This window comes from Pundamilia nyererei, unplaced genomic scaffold (genome assembly GCF_000239375.1).
Source record: "Pundamilia nyererei isolate P.nyererei 1_Seehausen unplaced genomic scaffold, PunNye1.0 scaffold00064, whole genome shotgun sequence".
NCBI lineage: Eukaryota > Metazoa > Chordata > Actinopteri > Cichliformes > Cichlidae > Pundamilia > Pundamilia nyererei.
This window is the reverse complement of record NW_005187465.1, coordinates 2,360,302-2,382,997: the sequence shown is the minus strand read 5'-3', so window position 1 is coordinate 2,382,997 and position 22,696 is coordinate 2,360,302. Positions and strand designations below refer to the sequence as shown.

General features: G+C 39.0%; 2 protein-coding genes across 9 annotated transcripts in view; both read left to right on the top strand.

Moving 5' to 3' along the window:
• The window catches only part of chrne (cholinergic receptor, nicotinic, epsilon), a 9,164-nt gene extending 3,892 nt beyond the window's left edge, over positions 1–5,272 (top strand). For all 3 annotated transcript variants that reach the window (XM_005735547.1, XM_005735546.1, XM_005735545.1), the window contains exons 2-12: positions 1,335–1,468; positions 1,671–1,715; positions 1,842–1,951; positions 2,047–2,202; positions 2,305–2,405; positions 2,530–2,730; positions 3,128–3,242; positions 3,348–3,462; positions 3,553–3,760; positions 3,919–4,052; positions 4,183–5,272. In XM_005735547.1, coding sequence (XP_005735604.1) covers positions 1,335–1,468; positions 1,671–1,715; positions 1,842–1,951; positions 2,047–2,202; positions 2,305–2,405; positions 2,530–2,730; positions 3,128–3,242; positions 3,348–3,462; positions 3,553–3,760; positions 3,919–4,052; positions 4,183–4,350 — 1,487 coding nt within the window. In that variant the 3' untranslated portion in view covers positions 4,351–5,272. The remainder of the gene's footprint in view (positions 1–1,334; positions 1,469–1,670; positions 1,716–1,841; positions 1,952–2,046; positions 2,203–2,304; positions 2,406–2,529; positions 2,731–3,127; positions 3,243–3,347; positions 3,463–3,552; positions 3,761–3,918; positions 4,053–4,182) is intronic.
• Positions 5,273–5,540: 268 nt separating this feature from the next.
• Positions 5,541–22,696, top strand: part of pld2 (phospholipase D2) — a 20,584-nt gene continuing 3,428 nt past the window's right edge. The window contains exons 1-23 of one of the 6 annotated variants that reach the window (XM_005735542.1): positions 6,720–6,900; positions 9,614–9,634; positions 9,793–9,953; positions 10,041–10,168; positions 10,997–11,011; positions 11,725–11,867; positions 12,013–12,106; positions 12,212–12,277; positions 13,138–13,196; positions 13,292–13,537; positions 13,642–13,785; positions 13,871–13,954; positions 14,106–14,184; positions 14,309–14,419; positions 14,537–14,713; positions 14,800–14,956; positions 15,082–15,200; positions 15,642–15,755; positions 18,688–18,792; positions 19,142–19,230; positions 20,125–20,238; positions 20,755–20,801; positions 20,982–21,116. In XM_005735542.1, the coding sequence (XP_005735599.1) occupies positions 9,821–9,953; positions 10,041–10,168; positions 10,997–11,011; positions 11,725–11,867; positions 12,013–12,106; positions 12,212–12,277; positions 13,138–13,196; positions 13,292–13,537; positions 13,642–13,785; positions 13,871–13,954; positions 14,106–14,184; positions 14,309–14,419; positions 14,537–14,713; positions 14,800–14,956; positions 15,082–15,200; positions 15,642–15,755; positions 18,688–18,792; positions 19,142–19,230; positions 20,125–20,238; positions 20,755–20,801; positions 20,982–21,116 (2,359 nt within the window). In that variant the 5' untranslated portion in view covers positions 6,720–6,900; positions 9,614–9,634; positions 9,793–9,820. The other 5 variants (XM_005735543.1, XM_005735544.1, XM_005735540.1 and 2 more) reach the window with 5 other exon arrangements.

Below are 22,696 nucleotides of genomic sequence, written 5' to 3'. Positions count from 1 at the left end.
ATATACGTATTGACCACTTTGATCAAACACACATCCCTTCAGTGGTTGCCTGCAGGCTCTGCCTCTAATTTCCAAACATCACTCTCCCGTCCCTCTGTCTGAGCTAACCTATTGTAGTGTCAACTACAGGAAATGATGAGGTCAAAAACTTGGCACCATATATTTAACTCACCCTTTGACTGACTGATATTTAGAAATATACTGCATGCTGTGCAGCTCACGAGGCACACTTAAAAGTCAGACAACGTATAACTTCTGAAGTTATCCATTTACTCAGTACAGACACACTGTGTTCTGCTTACTGTACCCAGAATGAGTTCTTGTACCTAAAACTAAGCAAGATCAGCATGGTGTCTTTGCAGCTATCCATCATTAAAACAGCTTGTGATTGATAAGCTGGCATAATATACACCTTAAGGAATATCAAAATACCAGTTTTTGTTTTAATCAATGATGAATTTAGAGGGACAAATTGCTTAGAAATTCAAATGGGGGATGGTCTTAGTTCAAACACAAACTCCTGCATATCACATCTCATATTTCACTGTTACATTTATTCATTCATCCTTCTTATATCCAGAGTCATCTATTAACCAAGCGCAATAAGTAGAAACTGACCAAGCCTTAAGAAAAAAAATCATATGGGTAAATTACTGTTCAAACTAAGTGACATATTTGTGCCTGACTGGGACACCCAGGATCTCATGGGAGATGACATATTTTCTGCTTTGTATTACTGTCACCATTTTTGCCAAAGGATAACACTGATGATTATTGTAGATGACCCGAGTTTGACTTAAAGTCCCATTTGAGAGTTTTGATAGGCCACTATGTAATGTGAGCTATGGATAGTGACAGCTGGGAGAGAAGAAGCAAGAGGTCGGAAATAACCTCCATTTAGTCTCTCCTAGTCTCTCTTGACCTTTGTTTGGATATATGGTCAGGAGCAGTAGTAGTACTCAAGGAGGAGTACAATACAATGGCAATGACTGCTATTTTTAGCATAATCTTTGAACTCTGGAATCATAGATTGGCTAATCTCTAGAGTTTGTAGCCTATCCCAGCTGACATAGGGTGAGAGATTGACATTCTATCGTAGAGCTATAAACATAATATCTTCAGTGACATTAAAATAATATTTTTCCTTGTTAATATTATTGGAGAGTACTGATATGCAGATATCCAAACTTATGGGACTGTATTGCATGGACATCACAATGTAACAACAATACAAACAGAAATATTATAAAGTACGAAACCTTTTGCACAACAGCATCTTGTGTAATAATAACCAGATATATTCCTATGTAATTTTGATGCTTTTCTTCATGCAGTGCAATGTAATCAGGAGACAGAGCTGATCGGGGACTTGTTCAAAAACTACAACAAGAATATACGTCCAGTATTACATCCTGAAGACAAAGTGGGGGTTCAGATCAAGCTGACCCTCACTAATCTTATTTCCCTGGTAAAAGCTTCATTTTGCTACTTTTTGCAATACATCTTTTCTGCACATTAAGAATGTATGAGCATTACTTAAGGGTGGAAACATATTCAAAAGCATTACGGTTAAAAAATGCGATTAATAATAATCTCTCTGGTTTGTATTTACCACAGCCACTATCACATGAGCTACACAGCTCAATCGATCTCTTCTTTCATTCCTACAGAATGAAAAGGAGGAGACTCTTACAACCAATGTGTGGATTGAGATTGTGAGTTGTATCTCTCTTCGTGGTTGTCATTTTCCTTTCTTTGTTTGAGAGTTTTGGTAGAAGGCATTTCTCCCTCGTCTTTGTCCAGCTTTTAATATCACTGCTGATCTTTTTCTCAAACCACAGCAATGGAATGATTACCGCCTTGCCTGGAATGCATCTCAGTATTATGGCATTGAGGTTATTCGTGTCCCGTGCAAAACTGTCTGGCTTCCCGATATAGTTCTTGAAAACAAGTAAGGCAGTAACAAAAAGGAGCGCAATTCTGTCTCTTTTGTTTTTTGCGTTCTGGACAGTTTGTTTGTTAACCGGTTCTGGTCTTTGTCCACAGCATTGATGGCAAATTTGATGTGGCCTACTATGCCAATGTGTTGATCAGCAGTGATGGTGGGATTTACTGGCTGCCTCCTGCTATCTATCGCAGCACATGTGCCATTGAGATCACCTACTTTCCGTTTGATTATCAAAACTGCACACTTGCATTCAGGTGGGATTTATTTATCATTTGAAATCTACGTTTATATTATATGTAAGTCTTTCTTTATGCATTTGCTTCTATTAAACGTTGGCTTGATTGCCACAACCGTAGATCCCAGACTTACAGTGCCAATGAAGTGGATCTTACCTTGGCTGTTGGAGAAACGGGAGAGATTATTGAATGGGTGGACATCGACCCTGAGGCTTTCACAGGTACTGTAAATACACCATCCATCCATCCATCCATCCACACATCAATCCATGCCTCAGTCCACATTAACAATCATAATATTCAAGTTTTGAAAATCCTTCAGGTTTTTGCATTTACACCCTTTAGAGAATGGTGAGTGGGCCATTGTCCATCGTCCAGCCAGGAAGATGATCAACAGTCGGTATTCCCCAGATGACCTGGAGTATCAGGAGATCTTGTTCAATCTGGTCATCCAAAGGAAGCCGCTGTTCTACATCATCAATGTTATCCTGCCCTGTTCCCTTATCTCATCTCTGGTCGTACTGGCCTACTTCCTACCTGCACAAGGTCAGTAAGGTCAATGCTTTTCCTGTTTCACTACTAAAGTTTGAAACATGCCGGATGAACACATTTGTCTCATAATTTTCTGTATTCAGATGTAAAACAAAACAATAATGAACTTGATTTGCTCTCCATAATAATTTTAAAATAATTTGGACTTAGCCTTTTTATTGTGTTTGTCACTAATTAATAAAAAATAATCACTAACTGCTAATTCAAAGTAACTGAACTACAGAGCCTAAAGGTTTGATGTGGAAAGCATTCAGCTAAAGCTCTAAGACTGATGTTACTTAAATCATGAAATATTACAAAGTATTCCTTGATGCCTGAAGTAGATGAAAGAGAAGAATGTCCTTTTTTTTTTTTGGTCCAACCGGTCTAACTCTCTGCTGCTCCCTCACAGCTGGAGGACAGAAGCTGACTGTGTCCATCTCTGTTTTGCTGGCTCAGACTGTCTTCCTCTTTCTTATCGCTCAGAAGATCCCCGAGACCTCTCTGTCTGTCCCTCTAATTGGAAAGTGAGTCAGCATGTCCTCTCTGCTGACCCCTGCTGGTTTGTTTTGCTTCAATCCAAACAGTTTGAGCCTGCCCTCCAACAAAGATCTCTCTAATGTCTTCCCCAGGTACCTGATCTTCGTGATGTGTGTCACTACTCTCATTGCTACGAATCAAATTGTAGTGCTGAACTTCTCACTGCGCAGCCCCAGCACTCACAGTATGTCCCAAACCCTAAAACATGTAAGTGCCCTCCACGGAGATGAGTAAACTTGTTTTTTAAAGAGTTATTTCAGTAAAGTGACTGTTGTTAACTTCTATTGCCTGCTGCAGCTGTTCTTGAAAATGGTTCCCCGCTTCTTGGGCATGTCTCCGCTGGTGGACGATAGTGAGGTGACAACAGAGGTAAATGGGGTGAGGGAGCGGCGGCGCAGCTCCTTTGGGCTCATGCAGAGAGCAGAGGAATATGTGCTCAAGCAGCATCGCAGTGAAATGATGTTTGACAAGCAAAGAGAGAGGCATGGTCTCACACGATCCATTGGTAAGACCGTTGATTACAGAGCAACACTCAGCACAGTCTTTAGCCACATTTCAGCTCAAATACTTAAATATTTGAAAATCAAAGTAGAAAATGTATCTGGTTTAATTAGTGCTGATCACTGCAAATTGTCATCTAACGCAGTGTCTCCCTCCCTCTAGTGGACAGTATAGATGTCAGCAGCACAGCTAACCTATATAAGAGTTTGGCCCAAGCTGCACCTGAGATTAAGCAATGTGTGGATGCCTGCAACTTCATTGCTGACAGTACAAGGCAACAAAATACCATTGGCTCTGTGAGTGTTTCTTTGTTTGTTTGTTTTAACTCAACTTCAGTGACGTTTTAGATGAGTAATATTTTGCAGTCAATTTTCATTTTATCCTCACTTGAACTTAAGCTTTTGTTCACTTTCTTTCCAACTCAAGGAAATTGAAAGCTGGGTCTTGATTGGGAAAATGGTCGACAAAGTGTGTTTCTGGGCTGCTATGTCTCTATTCATCATCGGCACAGTGTGGATCTTCCTAACAGGACACTTCAACCGTGCCCCAGAATTACCATTTCCAGGAGAGAGTAAAAAATATGTCCCAACTTAAAAAAGGAGAGAAAAAAAGAAATTTGTCTCTGTTTAATGTTTTCGAGGTATATTTTGCCTCGTGCTGTTTATGATGATGAATGCAATGTTGTTCACTGATCCCATGGTTAAGATTCAGGGCTGAGTTAAGTCTGTGTTTAATAACAACAAAACTTTCTGTTTCCATGCTTGTCAAACACCTGAGCATCAACATTCAACGTTTCTTAACTTCTAAACTAAGTTGTCAGCATTTCTATATTAAATCACAATTATTTTATTAGTTTTGGGGTATGAGAATGTATGCAAGCCCAGACTTACAGCTTATGGATGCATTTTGAAGAAAAAATGTTAACGGCACTGCACCACTTTGCAAAGGGATTTAATTCTATTGCAGAAAATGACTTTTATGACTTTGTTTTGCATAACATGAAGCTACAGGCACTGTATGCTTTAACTAAAGAACCCATTTTACTTGCATGACCATCTACAAAACACTCAGAAAACATATCCCTGCACACATATTATGTCTTATGGTCATTATCTATATATGTAACATGAGCCAACCAACTCTAAATCAAAGCCTTATTCTTCTTACTATGACTTATTATTTGGAATGTATTGCTTACAGTAGATGGCTCAGTGGGACACTGTTTGGCGTTAACTGTACCAGGACTTCTTTTTAAAAAAACAAAACAAATTCTTTAGTTTATTACAAAGTGTGTGTTTTAATCCTGAACTGAATGTCTAAGTAGGTGTTTTATATGTTTATACATCAGACAGTGTGAATCTGCAAAGTGTGGCTAAAACCTAAAACTGTGATCATATTTTTTACAGTTATTTTGAGTGGTGTTACTCAGCTGATTCAATAAATGTGACAGAAATGGGCTAGCAAATAAAAACAAGTCTAAACACTGTTGAAATTTCACACACTGAAGAGACTTGAATGGTCTATGTTTGTTTTTCTGTTCGTGTCCAGCTGTGTTCAAAGTTACACAGTTGTGTATTTAGGGGAGATATTCTATAATATAGTGTGTTTATGGCAAAAACAAAGGCAAGCTCACATCGAATAAGTTTGGATCTGCCATCGGGTTGTATTAATTTTATAATGTGTATAATAATATTTAATAAAGTGGAATAAAATGTGAGATTAAACCACATAGAAAGGTTTGACTGTTGTGTGACTGATAGACTGCTGTTTAAAAATCCAGTCAGACTTGTGGTTGAACGCCTCCATGTGGTGGAAAGTTGCACTAGGGATACTTTGTTAATAGCGCCACCTCACACCAGTTTTTGGAGTTGTCTTTGATTTTTCCGAAAACATCAACCTGTCACATCACTGTTTAAACCAAGATTGTAAAAAAAAGAAAAGAAAAAATCAAACTCAAAAGGTAAAAACCAAACCTTTCACGCCTGTGTTTTTAATATCAAGTCCTAGAAGTATGTTTGCTTTAGATACACTAAGTCTAAAGTTCAGCTGTTACATTGTTACTGTTTTCTCTCAGCGTGTGCAACTTCAGCTACAGGCTAGGCATGTGTGCTGTCATCTAAAACCTGTACCTGTTTCGAAAACCAGTCCGGAAAGTCCTTTTTAGTCATTTCAATTATTTCTCCAACCTGTCAGGCGGGGCTGTGGCTGAGGAAGCTGGTTTATGGTTATCATGCAAACAACTCTCCAGATTTCGCTCACTTTGCATGGGCGTGAGTCATCAACTCTTTTTTTAGGTACTAGCAATATGAAAATGCCATACCTCTGTTCGTTTAATCTAATAATGCACGGTTTATCTTCGAAAATAGGAATACAGATAAAACTAGAATGAAAGTTAAATCTGGTTGATTTTAGTTGATGCTCACGTAACATGTACTTCCGGTGTCCCACTTCAACGTTAAAGTTTGTACAGTTTTTTATTCTAAATAAAACTGTACAAAACACATTGTTGGTTTGTCCTAAAAACGCGTTTTAGATGTAAATTTTGGTATCTCGTCGGATAAAATAAAAAATATATATATAATCGGAAGTCTCCTGATACCTTACGTGATTCTCATGAAAATGGCATACGTGCCGCCTACTCCCTTCTCGTGTATCTGAATTCTTGCATATATGTTTCCTGACAAGTATGAAATCGGGACTTGTTGTGTTCGTGTTTGATAATTGTGGCAGTCCACACGTCAGTAACGTGAACTAAGTCCATGAATGCGCCTGCTATGTACACAGCCGCAGGTACCGGAGGGGGAGGAAGTCATTGTTTGTTGTGTGTCATAATTCCGAACATCACCTGGCTCTTTTCCATATAAGAATAAAAAGGGACATAGTATGATTTACCTAATAACAGTGGCAAAGCAGCAGAAACCATTTCCACGTTATCTTTTCCCTCACGCTGTCCCATCGGACAGCCAGTAATAATGTGGGTGGGACTAAAGCGTGCATCACCCACGGTTAACACTGATGAACTCTTCTCTGATACTCCGGTTGGGCTACAATGAAACATTTTTGTTACTTTGAATGACTCTTTAAGCTCTTCGCCCTGAGTGTGGAGCCGCCGTGAGCCGATCCGTGGCTCGAACTTAGCTGACAGTAAGTATTTTTTCAGGCCTATGTCGGACTTCTATTTCCACCCGCTGTGTTGTCGCAGTACTGACGAGTGCGGATCGTCCAGCTGCAAACTCGCAGGTAGAGATAAGGAATACGGCGATCCTATTAGTGCCGCGCTTAAATCTATGTTTTGTTTCCAACAGATGTCTTTATATGGGAAGTTTTTTTAAAAAAAAACTACACCGAGTCTCTTTGTGGATTGTGGCTGTAGTAGGGAAACAGGGAAAGGGTGGAGACGCCAAAACTTAGCCTTCAGCTTTTCCAGCCTGGAGTCTTAAGTAGACTTTGCTGCTTATAGATGCTTTGTCTTTGGCGAAAAAATTAAAAAGTGATTTTCGTTAGTGTAGATTAGGGTGTGTGCTTAAGAAAACTCCATCAGATGTTTGTTTTATTTCTCTCTTTGTCTTTCTTTAAGACGTTTTTTTAAACACTGACTTTTTGCCCTAACGCTTTAAAAACGTGATCAGGCGGACTATTCTTAGCCACAGCACAGTTTTGGGGGAAAATGCTGATGGTAAGCAAGTGTTGACTCAGCGCTGTTGTTTCAGTCATCAAGTTGATGACTAACAATTGTCTTCTGTCACTTGGTTGCACGTTTTAGAGTCGGTCCGTAGATTTCCCATACAAATTCATTTTAAAGATCACGTATGCAAAGCACAACTTCCCCTTAATCAAGGGAAGACCATTTTTTAAATAGGTCAGCTGATGTTCAGGCTGAAGAGCTGATGAATGATGTTTAAAAGAAAAAGAAAATATGATGGGTATGCAAACAGCTTAAAAAACGGGGGGGGGGGAGGTTGCAGGTGAAGGATTGTCAGAGGTACACTGCTGCACCTGTACACGCACCCAGCTGTGATGTCAGATTGTACATCATCATTGCAGGGTGTGCCATCCTTATCTAGTTGAGGCCATCAGTGAAAACTGCATGGAATTAAGCTGCTATGTGAAGTGTGATTGTTTTGCTGATCGTCTCCTAACATTTCCCTTCCCTTGCCAGGTGTCATTGTTTGAGATAACCACTGGGAGTCAGCAAAGTCAGGAATCTCCTTATTTATCCCTTTATCCATAGGTTTTCTTCCACTTATCCATTCAATTTCTGGAAGCTGGAGCCTATTTCAGCTGTCACAGGGCAAAAGGCAGGGTGCAGGCAGTCAGTCTGTCACAGGGCCGACACAGAGAGACAGACAGCCATTCATAGAGAAATTCACACATAACCGCAGTGACTGCATGCCTTTGGGCTGCGCGATGAAGCTGGAGTACCCATGGAGAACATACAAACTCCACACAGAAAGGCTCCAACTAGATGGTGGATTTGAACTCACCTCCTGCCTTTTCATTATCCAAACAAACACAAAATATGTTTTGAATTCAACACAGCACTGCTATCAGTGTGTTTGATAGTATTTGTAATTGCTCCAGAGTCGGTACTGCTGAGAGATAAAAGTCATCCATTGCACCCCACACATACACACAAACAAAGCCACATTGTTCTTGACACATAGCGTGTGTGTTTAAAGGATTGCGATCATTGGACTCTTGCTAATAGCTTACTTCTCAGCCAGTCACAGCATTCCAATTTGATTAGTCTCATGTTTTATCTTTCATACGAAAGTATAACACCTAAAAGTGTGTGGAAACACACCAAAGATCTCACATGTGAGTGTCTTAAAAAGATCCAGCTCCATAAGTGGAAATAACCAAAAAAAGTCAAAAGTATAAATTGAAATAGCCGAAATTGAGTATGGCCTTAGTGTGGAGTTTTTTTTCCACAGCAATTAAAATGTCACTTGTGCTTTCTTGGGAGGCAAAGGTGGGGAAGATCCGTCCTAATGGGATTAAATTCTAAACCAGATTGTTGTCAAGACAAAAAAGCTTATACGAATACAACATATACACAGTGGTGATCTATATTTAAAAAAACATGGCTGTACAGATGACACATTTGGGATGGATACACTGTGCAAATGTGCAGATCTCTTCAACAGCAGTGCTTTTGATTCATTACATGAGCAAAAAGTGGAAAGAAATCTTGGCCACAAAGTGCTGATTATTAAGCTCATCTGTCACATTTCCTTTTGTTTTCACTCTTAGTCTCCTTATTAGTAGATGCTAGTTTACGCCCGACACAGTAATTGTGACGGGATCTTCAATTATTATTCTCCCTGAACCTGTTTTTGCTACACATGATCCTGTGTAGCTTGTAGTGGAAGTGGAAAGTCACGTTTCTGATAAAAAGAATGCAGACGCAGATTATGCTTCTTTCTTTCTTACCCTTGTTTCAAACTCTCTCCTTAACAGAGACAGGCTCCCTCCCTCCTTTTTCTTAAGCCTCGTTTTCCAGGAAACATTCAGCTATTCTACATTTACCAACATGCAACACAAAGGGTTTCACACACCCTTTTTTTTCACCAGTAACCTTGTCCTAAACTTCTCATATGTTTTGACATAAACGACTTGCCTAGCAGGTCGCTGCTGACAAACATTTCCAGTTTGCTTTCTATTTTCATGCAAGTGATATCTAAAGCAGTCTGTTTTTACAGAAGTGATAATGGTGGTTGTCCTTGAATTCCCCCTGTTGAGCAATCATGATATGTCATCATTATTGAGCATTAGATTCACTTCAAGGTCATGATCACACTGACGGATTTTGCTAAGCATCAAACACTTAAACTGCATCTCTCTGTCTGTTTTAAAGCTGACATGTTTGTGGTTACAGGTCTGTATTATTGCCTCTATTACTACTTTTCCTACAGAAAATCTGAAGTCAGATACTCTTGCTTTAAAATCCGATTTTGCTATGATCTATATCACGAGAAAGGCCACAGTTTCACATGTCTTTGATCTCTGGACTGTTTTCTTTTGTCTTCTCACCAGGGCATTTGATCATTTGTGCAACAGAGCTATGGCCAGTCCAGAGGACGTGATCGAGCCGTTGGCAGAGAGCGCAGCTGCCCAAAGCCTTAATAGACGACGCTTCTCACACGACTGCCACGATTTGACTAAAGACGAGCTAGATGGCCTCATGTCGCGCAGTGGTGAGAAACGACGAAAATGAATTTAGTTTAAGATAGAAGCTCCCAGAAAACCATTTTTCTTGATTGCTTCAATTTTTCAAATCGCAGAAGGACGTCCTTTCATCGTGGTGCATCGTCTTTCCGAAATAGAAGATAAGGGTATACCTTATTTCATCCCTGATGTTCCTGTTAAATGCAGACTGGACAACACAGAGAAGCACACTACACGCTCAAGGGTACCTCCATAAACTTACGAAAATACCCTTTACATTTTTTTCTTTTTGGGATACTAATGAATCTTTATAGAAAGCTCTTGATGGGCCCAAAGTGAAAACACACACACTTATGCTTAATAAGTAACTCTTTACAACTGTGTAACAACAGACAATCCCATTTTCGATTTTGACTCAGGACATGCCAGGGTTAAATTTGACTACTTTGCCATGATGACGTTAAGTCATAGTGAAGCGAAAGGAGCGATAAAATTACAAAAGAAAACTTTATTGCTACTGAGCAGGCTGTTTCAGGGTTTTACAGTGTGCTGTCACTTTGGCCATAAAGGGATCAACATGGCCAGCAGCAATGCTCAGTGGTGCTTAAATGATGCTCACTTGGTAGTACGGGGCTCAAAGTGTGACAAGAAAATACCCCCCACACCATTACACCACTACCACCAGCAGCCTGAACCATGGATGCAAGGCACCAGAGACAACAACCATGCCACGTTCAAAGTCATTTAAATCAAATTTCTTTCGCATTCAAAATGATTAACAGCAGAATTTCATTTGTGGTGAATTTTATTATGACTGTTGTTGAATGAGTCCTAAAGATAATATTTAAGTGATCTGAAACCAACCATATGACCATGAAACAGTCAGTCACATTTATTTCTACATAGTCATTTATATTAAAAAGCAGAAGTTCATGGGTATCTTAACAAGTACTGATCTTCATGTCACTTTATTTGTAAGTTAACTCCTGAGTTTTAGTTGGATGGCTCAGTCAGTTTGCATATACTTTCCATATTCTGGTATCCACATTCTCTGATTTTCTTTCTCCCACAGTCCAGAACGGTGAATGTAAGTAGAATTAGAAACTTGTTTCTACGTGTTTCAATCCAATCCACATGCTAAATGTCTTGCCTGATTTGCTTATATCCTCCGGAAACCCAAACTTTTTTTTTAATGCATTTTTAATCTTAGCTATTTGGGATTAGCTGATTATAAAAACTGTCTGCATGTGGAAACAGTGGGTTTATTTTACAACACAGTAAAGTATTTTCAGTGGGAGAAATTGACTTCTTCACTGTCCAGATGAACAGAATCAACTTTTTGGGGTCATTCTTTTTTATTTTTACAAAGTGTAAAACACTTTATTGAGTAGAATGAAGTAGAACGTGCGTAAAAGCATAAATGTAATTTCTCCATATGAGGACATAGGTTCTCAGGAGGATATGAAACAAAAAAACCCTTTACGCTACTTCCTGGTTCATCTTTGATCTGCAGCACTTACAAAATGGCAATTAAAAAAGGACTTTGGGTGTCTTAACTCTTATCTTCCAAGTAAGTGATTTAGAGATAAATTCATCTGTCTATTCAAATTGTGGCTTTCTTTCTTACTGGGAACTACGTTAAAGCTGTGGCTGGCAAAACACAGTCCAGTTGCTATGAAAACAAGAGCTAATAAGAAAAATTCTATTCCATTCAAATCACTCAAATTTTTCCCATTTGGTGGTTCCCCTTTTTCACCACCACACTTGTGTTTTTGAATGATATCAATGATGTCCCTCCAGGTTAGTATTGGGACCCTGTATACACTGCATCTAACACATGGCCAGTTCCACTGGACTATAAAGAGGAAGTACAAGAACTTTCAGGAGGTGCATCGCGACCTTTACAAGCACAAGATGATGCTTCATTTACTGCCTATTGGAAGGTTGGTGTGCTGATCGATTTAACTGTGCAACTTGGCCTCTCTCTCTTAATGCAGTTGAAATCTGAGTAATTGTTTGTTTTGAGCTTTTTTTATGGCAGTTCTCTCAAGCGCAGAATGTTTTTGAATATTCAAATTTTCCTCAAAGATTTGCAAAGGAGAGGCAGCAGCTGAGAAATATGTCGGAGGAAATGCCCAGCCTACATGGGACTGAGCGGGCCAGAAGAACCTCCAGCAAAGTGGTATATAAATCAGTCTTCCACACACTGAACATATTTTGAAGCATCACATAATTTTACAAGTAGCAGCTGGTAAGTAAATTGTAAATATGTGCTCTTCTAATGCAGAAACACCTTGAGGAGTACCTGAATTGTCTACTGGAGAACACATTCTGTAAAAATGATAGCAGCATGGTAAGCATGGGTGAATAATATATACACTACACTGCAAAAGTTTTAAATCAGCCCTCTTCTCTGTATATTTTGCTTCCAAGGACCCAGACCTTTTCAAGATATTCTTTAAAAATGGCTGATTTTTCATACATTTTCAGTCCTTGTACCTGACCATTTTTAGAGAAATGTCTTTTTGTTTGTTAAGACACTTAACGCATACCTATTCATCATTCAAGTACATCATTCAAGTACAAAAGATGCACCTAACCCAAGGAATGAACCAGTGTTGTCTACACTTAGCAGACAACTTAACAAAGAATCGGTTTTAAATTGTGTTAGGCAGCCTGTCATAAAAACACATAATTTAATCCACTTTCATAAAATGAATCTACCAAAAATGCAAAAGATAACATAGTCTTACAAGAATGAAATGATGTTTTTGCAACAACAAAATGATTCCCACAAAGCTATTAGTCTAAAACTTGGCACGAACACAGAAAAATTCTTTCACATTTTGATTCACCATACAATACCCATCTAGAAAGCCTCTAATTGGCAACAGGTTTATGCCAATGCAGCAAAGGATACGTGGATAGAAAAACCCACAGTGGAACACTCTCAGTCATGAGTTGGACAAAATATGACCAAATATTGACTTTGAAGCTTGTTAGAATTGTACATTACCTGATTTTCTTGATTTTTATACTGTACTCCCATGTATGTTTGGACATTTTAAAATAAATTGTTGCACCTATTTCTAATGTTTCTAGCAAAATACAAAGAAAAGGGAAGTGGCTCAAGACTTTTCATTGTACCATCTCGACATACAAAGTAAATCCCAGGTAAAATGACTGCATTTTGAGTTATATTTTGTTTTGCAGCTGGAGTTCCTCTCCATCAGTCCCCTCTCCTTTGTCTCTGATCTTGGACCCAAGGGCTTGTAAGCAAAACACTGAGCTCATGTATTTTAGTGGGTTGGGAGTGAATAAGGGTATGGCAGGTGTTCATTGCATAATATGTCTGATCTTGACTCAGGGAGGGATATATCTTGAAGAGGTCAGGGGGTCACCGAATCCTAGGCCTGAACTGTATAGGCCATCATCAGATCTGCTTCCGCTGGTCACGCCGCTGGCTGGTGGTGAAAGACTCTTTCCTGTTGTACATGAAACGAGATAGTGGCAGCATCGACTTTGTGCTGCTGTTTGATCCAGAGTTCAAAACAAAAGTGGGTCGTGCTGACACAGGCACCAAATATGGAGTGTGCTTTGAGAACTTTAATCGGTAGGTCAGCTTTGTCTTTGTGTATTATATGTACTGAGTTTTGCGTGTTTTTGCTGTGTTTGTGATGCCCGCATTGCCTTTGTGCTTTTAATCCTTTTAATCAGGAATTTGATTATCAAGTGCAACGGCTATAGGCAAAGTCAATGGTGGAATTCTGAAATCAAGCATCTGGCAGAAACATGTGACTTTCTCAAAACGCAACGCTTCGAAGGATTCGCTCCACCGCGGGAGAACACGCTCACTAAATGGTCAGTTATGTAGTCTGGCTCATATTTGTAATAATTCCAATAATCTTTTAGGATTTGTCCTCAATTTACCTTTCATTATTTGAAGGTATGTGAATGGAAGTGGTTACTTCGCTGACCTGGCTGATGCTCTCGAACAAGCCAAGGAGGAGATTTTCATCACAGATTGGTGGTAGGTGTCAAAAATGTCTGGATTTGCTGATCAAAATCTTTATGTAACTATAATTTTTCAATATTTTAGTTAAACCTGGAAACATATTCTGTGTGTGTGTGTGTGCGTTTTGTTTTTTTGTTTTTTTGTTTTTTTTGGGCTTTTTTCACAGGCTCAGTCCTGAAGTCTTCCTAAAGAGACCAGCAACTAACTACTACTGGCGGCTCGATGAGATCCTCAAACGCAAAGCAGTAGGAAGTCTCTCTGTCTTGTTTTTGTTGCCATCTTGTTTTTTTTCTTCTTCTTTTTCAAAATGTATATAATTTGTAGAGTTTTTTTAAAATAACATTACTTTAAATGAACCTGTTTCTGCAGGAAATGGGAGTCAAAGTGTGTGTACTGCTGTACAAAGAGGTGGAGATGGCACTTGGCATCAATAGTGAGCACAGCAAGAGGACTCTAATGAATATGCACCCAAACATCAAGGTCTTTCACTTCTCTGCACAATGTCTTGTAGAGTAGTAGGAGAGGAGGGACACAAATAACTGTCAAAAGAGCCCTGAATGCACATTTTAACACCAGTTTTACCCACTGATCCGTCAGGTGATGCGGCATCCTGACCACGTGTCTTCTGTGGTGTTTCTGTGGGCTCACCATGAGAAGATGGTGGCCATTGACCAAACAGTAGCCTTTGTAGGGGGGCTTGACCTGGCTTTTGGGAGATGGGATGACAGCCAGCATCACCTAACTGACCTTGGTTTGACAGAGACGACCGACGGGGTAACTGAAGGCGAAACGAGGAACGATGTAGATGTAAGAATGTACTGTGAACCGTACAGACTGTAATGGATGACTCTGTTATCCAGGGCAATGGTATGGCTGGTGGCTCTAAAACATCTGAGCCAGATAAGCAAGGAGAGCAGGACCCACATGATTTGACTGGTAACACTAAACTGTGGCTTGGCAAAGATTACAATAACTTTATCAAGAGAGACTGGGTCCAGCTGGATAGACCATTTGAAGGTACTCTATCTAAATTTCTTTCAGCAGCTCATGCACACACATACACTGACAATGCCTGAACAGAGAGATGAAAGACTTGTTTTGGGTTTTTGTTGCTTCCTTTCCCCCCTCTTTTATCTTGTCAGATAACATTGATCGTACTACAGTTCCTCGCATGCCGTGGCGTGACCTGTCTGCAGCTTTTCATGGCAAAGCTGCCAGGGATGTAGCCCGCCACTTCATCCAGCGCTGGAATTTTACCAAGGTCAGACACTAAAGAAAGCTGTGTTAAACAGCAATAGTTTTAACATTGATCTTTAAATATCTATATGTATATTGTAAACATCACTTTTGCTTTACAAATGAGTCTATAGGTGTACAAGCTACAGGTTGGTTTAACATTTATACTATAAATATCCAAAGTTGTGAAACTGAAACATTGGATTGAAAATAGGTGATCTTTACTAAAACAGAGCTTAAAATAATCAGACTCCTGTATTACTGACTTGGACCTTGTATCCTTTTGTTTTATGTTATCCTGTGTGGTAATATGACTCATACAGTAAGTGCTAAAAACAAACAAACATCCCAACCCTCATGTTTCCATTAGAAGTATTGCTTAAAAACCTTTAAGCAATGCTTTGGAAACATGAGTAACAGGAAAGTGACAAAACTGAAATTGATTCATTTTTTCTGTCCTCTTCAGATCTTCAAAATCAAGTACAAAGACGACTTCTACCCTTACCTACTCCCCAAGTCTCATTCCACTGCTGACTCTCTGCCATTCACTGTGCCTGGGTCCAAGAAAGCCAAAGTGCAGGTATGTATATTCACACACAGACTCAAGATGACGTCAACATCTGTGTAAATATACAATTTTTTAAGTTCTAGTCTTTTTGCTCACAGATAGGCCCACATATGTGCTACTGTGGTCAGGGTATATTTTAGGTGCTTTAAGATTAAACAGTTCCGGGAATTCCCTGTGGGTAACTACCCACTTCCATGGCCCTCTGAGAACTATATTTTTTTCCAATTTGCTTAAATCACCAGTAGTAACGCTAATGTGATGCGTTAGCCAGCTGGTAGTTTGCAGAGCCACAACAACAGCAACATGCTGGGGGACTCTGTATCTGGAGCTGTTTGCTTGTTGTGTGTTCCAGGTTGCTGACAACAGCACAGATGTGCAAATTCATATTATGCAAATCAAATTGTGAATTTTGTGGGCTTTAAAGTAAAACAACATATCATCGCAACTGACCATTTTCTTTATATGCTGTCAATTATACAAGGAGTAAGTAATCTTAAACAGGTTAGTGGCTCTAACTCTTTCACTGTGCCTCCCACAGCTGCTGATTATAGTCTCCAAAAGCATCAATAAATCAATCAATCATCAGTGCCCAGCATATTCTCATCTATTGCCAAGGATAGCACGCAGGAAAACATACTGGAACCACTTTGGTTGTTGTGGCCCTTTAACTTTGTTGTAATCCAAATTTAATTGATTATAATCACTTGATAAAGCCTAGACTTTTCCATTTGAGAGGAATGTGTTGTTTACACGGGCAGTGTTAAAATCCTTCTTTAATGACTCTGCTTATGTTTACATAGGTTTTTCAGATCTTTCCTGCAGTCCAAAGAGCACCTTTTTAGCCCTTTCATACATTGTCGTCAAAACACTGACAGGTTAAGATGTGAGCCTTCGTGCATATGATGTGACATTAGCATGCTAGATACATTATATAAGTATTTATTATTATATTATTATATAATAGTTTCATTCACCACTGCTTACATATTTGCTGCAGAACTGTAGCTGGTTGTAAAACGTTCCACAGTTCTGTTTCAGCAGTTCAGTCATGTGCAAAAGAAAGTGTAACCCCTTTCATTTCTAATGTTTTATGTAACAAGAGAAACCTCATCATTGCAGTTTTTTAAATGCAATCTCAGATGAACTTCAAAACATGACTTATTACCCTGTCATTATTTAGTGAACAAAAATGAAGCCAAAATGAAAAGCAGTGTGTGCAAAACTTAGTACAATCTTACTGCTTCCATAGGAATTACGAGGGTAAGTAGCAGCCAGGTGCTGCTAATCAAGTGCACTTCATTAATTAATCATCAGTAAGTGTGAGCACCTCCAGTAGAGAAGCAAGTTGTTGCTGCCTATCAATCTGGGAAGGTTTTTAAGGTCATTTCCTTACAATCTGAAGTCCATGTTTGTACAGTGACAAAGATTATTCACAAGTGGAAAATATTAAAGATAGCCACCAATCTTCCCAGGAGTGGATGTCCCAGCAAATTCCCTCCAGTGTCCGAGTGTGCAGACTCTACAGATTTAGCATAAACCAGACACGGCAGATCAGACCACACAGCTCATACTGTCACACCTCACTGTCATGCATGGTGGTGGTGCGGTGATTATTTGGGCAGGCTAGCTTGAACCAGATAATTTTTTTTATTCTGTCTGATATGTAAAACCTCAGAACTAAAAGAGTCTGTACTTTCATTTGCACAGGACTGTAGGCTTCACACTAGAGCTTGATAGAAACTGGGTTCTCCTACACAGAAGGTCAACCTTGGATACGGGAAAACACAAAGACTTTGCCTCTAGCTGCCAGTGCTCATATGAAAGACTTTTTGTGTCACACAGCTCCAAGCTATAATGACATGGTGTAAAGAGAGCTTTCAACATCACTGTTAAGACGGCAAGAAGAATTGAAAACATGTAGAGTGCACATTAATGAAACGTTGCTGTTGGTCATATGTATACTGTATTCTTATTGAATAATTATTTAAGACCTTAATTGCTGTAAACAAGCCAAGAATGAAAGACCTCTACTGACTTTTACATGAATTTATTCTTTTGTGCTGCCAGGTCAGATCTTACAGAGGAAATCAGATGGGTATTTCTGTGCTACAACAAAGAGACACTGTTCTAGTGTTGGAAATGCAGCTATTCAGTATTTGCTGGGTTTTGGGGGTTTTTTGTGCTATGGCAGATGGTGGAACAAAAGTAAAGGCTGTAGAACAAAACTACTTCCAACATATTTATCCTGTTTAGTAAAGCCAGAGAAAACAAATGCAATGCCAAGGACAGAGTGGGATTACAAGTGGCAGCATCTCATTTGCAACAGGCTTCATAGGATCTATGGTCCAGAGAGACACCAGCATAAGCAGCACAACTAGCAGATATCCCCTTAACAGAATAATAAAATAATAATATATTGCTAAAGATGGTGCGTTATCAACTTTGTGAAGATGCTTGTTTTGTTAGAATAATTCAAAAACAAGATGACAATATGTTAGAACTGTATTTAATCAGTATTTTTAGCCAGTGTTACATGCTGCAGTTAAAACCGCTCAATCAGTGAGTGTCCAGTAACAGATACTTCTATTGTGGATGGTGGCCTGTAACCATAACCCTTGCTCCCCATTATGTTGTAGCTTTCCTATCAGGTTCTGTAGCTGCTTTATTCAGGTTTCAGGGTCATTGCCTCAGATTACACAATCTGTCTTCAAACTTTAAGAGGTGCGCTCCCTTTTTGTGCATCTGCTCCATTTCTTCTGTTAAGTATCCTATTAAAATTCATAGAAATGGGCAAATTTACATGTGCAAGGTAATATGATATGTAAGTGTGATTGCAATGGTGAATATCCACAGTAATAGTAAAATGACACCATTAAAAAGAGAAAATATATGCATGATTTATAAGTATATCCAGTGCTAAGTTGAATTTTTGGGGTTTTCTCAGGTGCTGCGCTCTGCTGATCGTTGGTCAACTGGAACCTGTGAGAGCTCAATCCATAACGCCTACATCGACACCATCAACAAGAGTGAACACTACATCTACATCGAGGTAATTAAGATTAACATTGTAGCACTTCACAGATAAATGTACATCTTTAAGCAGGCAGTGTGTCATCCTGTCTAAACCATATTAAGGCTCGCTGTGCCTTAATATGGTTTAGACAGCAGTGATACAGTCAGGGCTCCCATTGGGACAAAATTGTCACCGTAATCACAAATATGTTGCCCAAGAATAGGCTCTGATTTGGAAAAAACAAATCTGTTTACCAGCATGCCTACTGTAATGACTTTTCCTGAATCTGAGTATATCCAAAGCCCACTTCCTTCATTGCCAGCTACCTGCTAGCTTTGGCCCTCACCTCATACTGAGCCACCATCTGCCTTGCCTCTGCCCTTAGAACCAGTTCTTCATCAGCTGTTCCGACCAGAAGACTGTCCATAATGGCATTGGTGATGCAATCGTGAATCGAATTCTGCGTGCCTACAGGTATGATTTGAGTGTGTTGGTTTTCTAATATTTGTCTATTGTCTTTCGGAAGGGCTGTGTACAAAATGCATTCATTAAATATGTTTTGTACCAGATTTAGCTACTAGCTAATTTCCATCTGCAGTCCCTGGGCAATTTAAGAAGCAGAAGTAGCTGAATTCTATCAGCTCAGACACACATACAACAGTTACAAGTGTTTCTTACTTGTTGGCCAGCAGCATCCCATGAAGGAGCAGTGGCCATCTTCAGCTAAGATGCTCATTTTTAACTTGTAACGATGTGTGACAGCGGCTGTCAATCATTAGTGTATGCCCTGCCCATGCCTCGCCCACTTGACACATGCCCACAACACAAAATCAGGGTCAAAAGTTTGACAAATGAAAAAAAGCGGGAAAAAAGGCCCGAAACTGAAAAAAAAATTAATTTGTAACAGAAAATAAAATTTGAAGCTGAAAAAAATGAAACTAAAAAAAAAGTCATTTCCATGAAAACAAATTATTTATTCAAATTATTTTTATATCAAAAAGAATTTCAACTTCAAATCACCTTTTTGAAATGAGTAAAACTTTTGACCATGATTTAGCTCCATACTTTGTAATTCAGCAGAAACTCACTCAGGTCCTTGCATGCCATCAGATTTGTCTTGTGGTTTTTTTCCATATTGCATTGAAATGTTTAGAAAAGCTGTGGCTTTAAAACAGCAGTTTGTGAAAGAAGTTAAGACAAGACATGTAAGAACAAATGCAAATATCACTGAGCTGGTAAACTGGGGGTACACATTTGAAACAAAATGTTTAGTTCAAAGAAATAACAAAACCAAATAGAAATATACATTAGACCTCATCTTTTATCTGCAGAGTACAATGTACAGTGTTGATGTTGTGTTTTTTTCAGAGAAAAGAAGAAGTACAGGGTGTATGTGGTGGTGCCTCTGCTTCCTGGATTTGAAGGAGACATCAGTACAGGAGGTGGAAATGCCATTCAAGCTATTCTGCACTTCACTTACAGGTGAGAGCCTTTTCCGCCCATTAGCACTCTGCACTCAGCCCACACATCAGCAAGCACTACAACTTATGAAAGCCACAGTAAAAACAAGACTTCTCAGCTTCGTCTGGTTTAAAGATATATTTCTGATCGAGCAGAAATGTCACTGATAGAAAATGCATAAGACATGTCAATAAAACTGGTAATGGAAGTTGGGGTAGCTACCATGCATGTAAGGTTTCTATCAATCAACTGGTCCAACTGGAATAGAGCATATCGAGTCATATTACATATTACATTGAGTGATGTTGCTTAATCAGCTTTGTCAGCATGTTGTTATTGCCAGAATGCAGCATGGCCATGTTATGGTTTCACTATCATCCATCACATTTCCAAATCTGCCTTTGATGTTATGCCCAGAAGTGTACTCTCTGTATATGCTCTAGATATTTTTGGTTTGTTTTTTTTGTGAGATTCCTAAATTATTTCCCCTTATGCTGGCTGGCTTTCTTAATGTAAGGTTTTATTCTGTCATCCTAGGACCATGTGCCGAGGGGAGTTCTCCATCCTGTCAAGACTAAGCGAATGTACGTTTTTTTTGTCACTTACCTGCTTTGTTAGACCTCGGAAATCAGCCTGACATCAGCCTTTGCTGCCTGGCTAACATGCATCTTTCCTTCCCCTTGAGTTGTTCCTTTAAATTGACTCTACTGGTCTTCACTTCACATCATCTCATGTAAATAATGTGTTTCTGCTCTGGCCTGCAGTGAAGGATCAGTGGACAGAGTACATCACACTGTGCGGATTGAGGACGCATGCCCAGCTCTCCGAGTCACCTGTCACAGAGCTCATCTATGTTCACAGCAAGACCCTCATTGCTGATGACCGCTGCTATATCATTGGTGAGTCACCGCTGGGCATTCAAGGATTATAATTCTGACCTTGAGTCATCACAGAGGTTCATGACAAAATGATGATGACATAATGCTGCCTGCAGCTGATATGATTTTTTTTAATGTGTTTTTGGCTTTCAATGTAACAATAAAACTGAATCGATACATTTTATATGTAGTTTAGTAGCACCTATAACTGTAGAATACGGATATGAACGAATACAGTCATTTATATATAAAAAGATAAGAAAAATAGGACGACTTAAAAAATGGATGAGACCAATGTATGGTGCAATGACTTTGAATTCTTTTTTCTTTCTTTCTTTCATTGTTTAGCCTTACACTCTTTAAGATTTTAGGCTTACTCCATATGAATATGCAGATTCACATGCAAGTCTTTGTGGGAGGAACAGAGGGATTGCATTTGCTTAAACGTGCTCTGGAACCCACTAGCTATTGATGACAGTTAGCTTTGTATTACATTTTAAAAAGATTTATCTGAATTCTTAAAGGTACAGTGAAGTTGTTTTTTGAGTTTGTTGAACAGAAAAACAGAATATTATACTCAACAACATTCTTATAAATATTGATTAGTGTGTAAGTACGTTTTCCAACAAACTGATGCATTCTCATAAACGTAATCCATTAAAAATACATAGAAGCGGGCACTAATCGATGGAAGTTAACCATGTTACCCCACCCTCTTGAATACAGTGATTCAGATGAACATCGCCGTCCCGCTTAATCATGTTTTATGTATGTGGGTAGAGACAGCTACATACACAGTACGCCAAAGGTGGAGGAGAAGTGAACTCATAGGTGTGGAGACAAATGTAATTTATGTCTGCACCTTTAGTCTCAAGAAGGTATGAAGGGTCATGCGTTTGTTTTATCTCCTGAACTGAAGTCAGTGCTCTAACAAAAAAACACGCTTAAACAATCGTATTTAATGTCGATACTGCTGCAGTTACTTACTGTCAGCAGATCAGACATGTGATCCTCCAATATCTGGAGAGCTGATAATTAGCCAACTAAATGGCAACAACAGCTGGTTATGCTAACATTGTGCTAGCTAATGTTAGGCTCGAGTGTCAGATCACTCTGATAAAGAGTCTGAATACATTTTCACACTGTATGAAAATATCCGAGGTCAAAAATGTTAGAACCAATTCAAAGAAAGTTTCACTAACAGAGGCTAACAGCGGCAAAAAAATAAAAATAAAAATCAGGATGTTGTCAACAAATCACCTCCGAATCTCTGTCATTAGATAGATTTGAGCTTTAGAGACTCATGCTGACATATTGAACTCCATTTCCAAAATTTTACAGCCTCCTCCAGAGTAAATAGACGTGAATGCATTGGAGATTAATCTGCTAAACATTCACAAATACAGCCAGCAATGAAATTTTAAATATAGAAAGTTTAAAGCATACATTTTTATTTGATATTTCTCACTATATTCTGTACACCTTATAGGTTGTCGGCTATAGGTTCTATGTATTTTTTTCTTTTGCACTTAATACATGAAGAAAGATAAACAAAATGCTCTAAACAGTCCATGGACCTATTAGATAAAGCAGAACTAGAG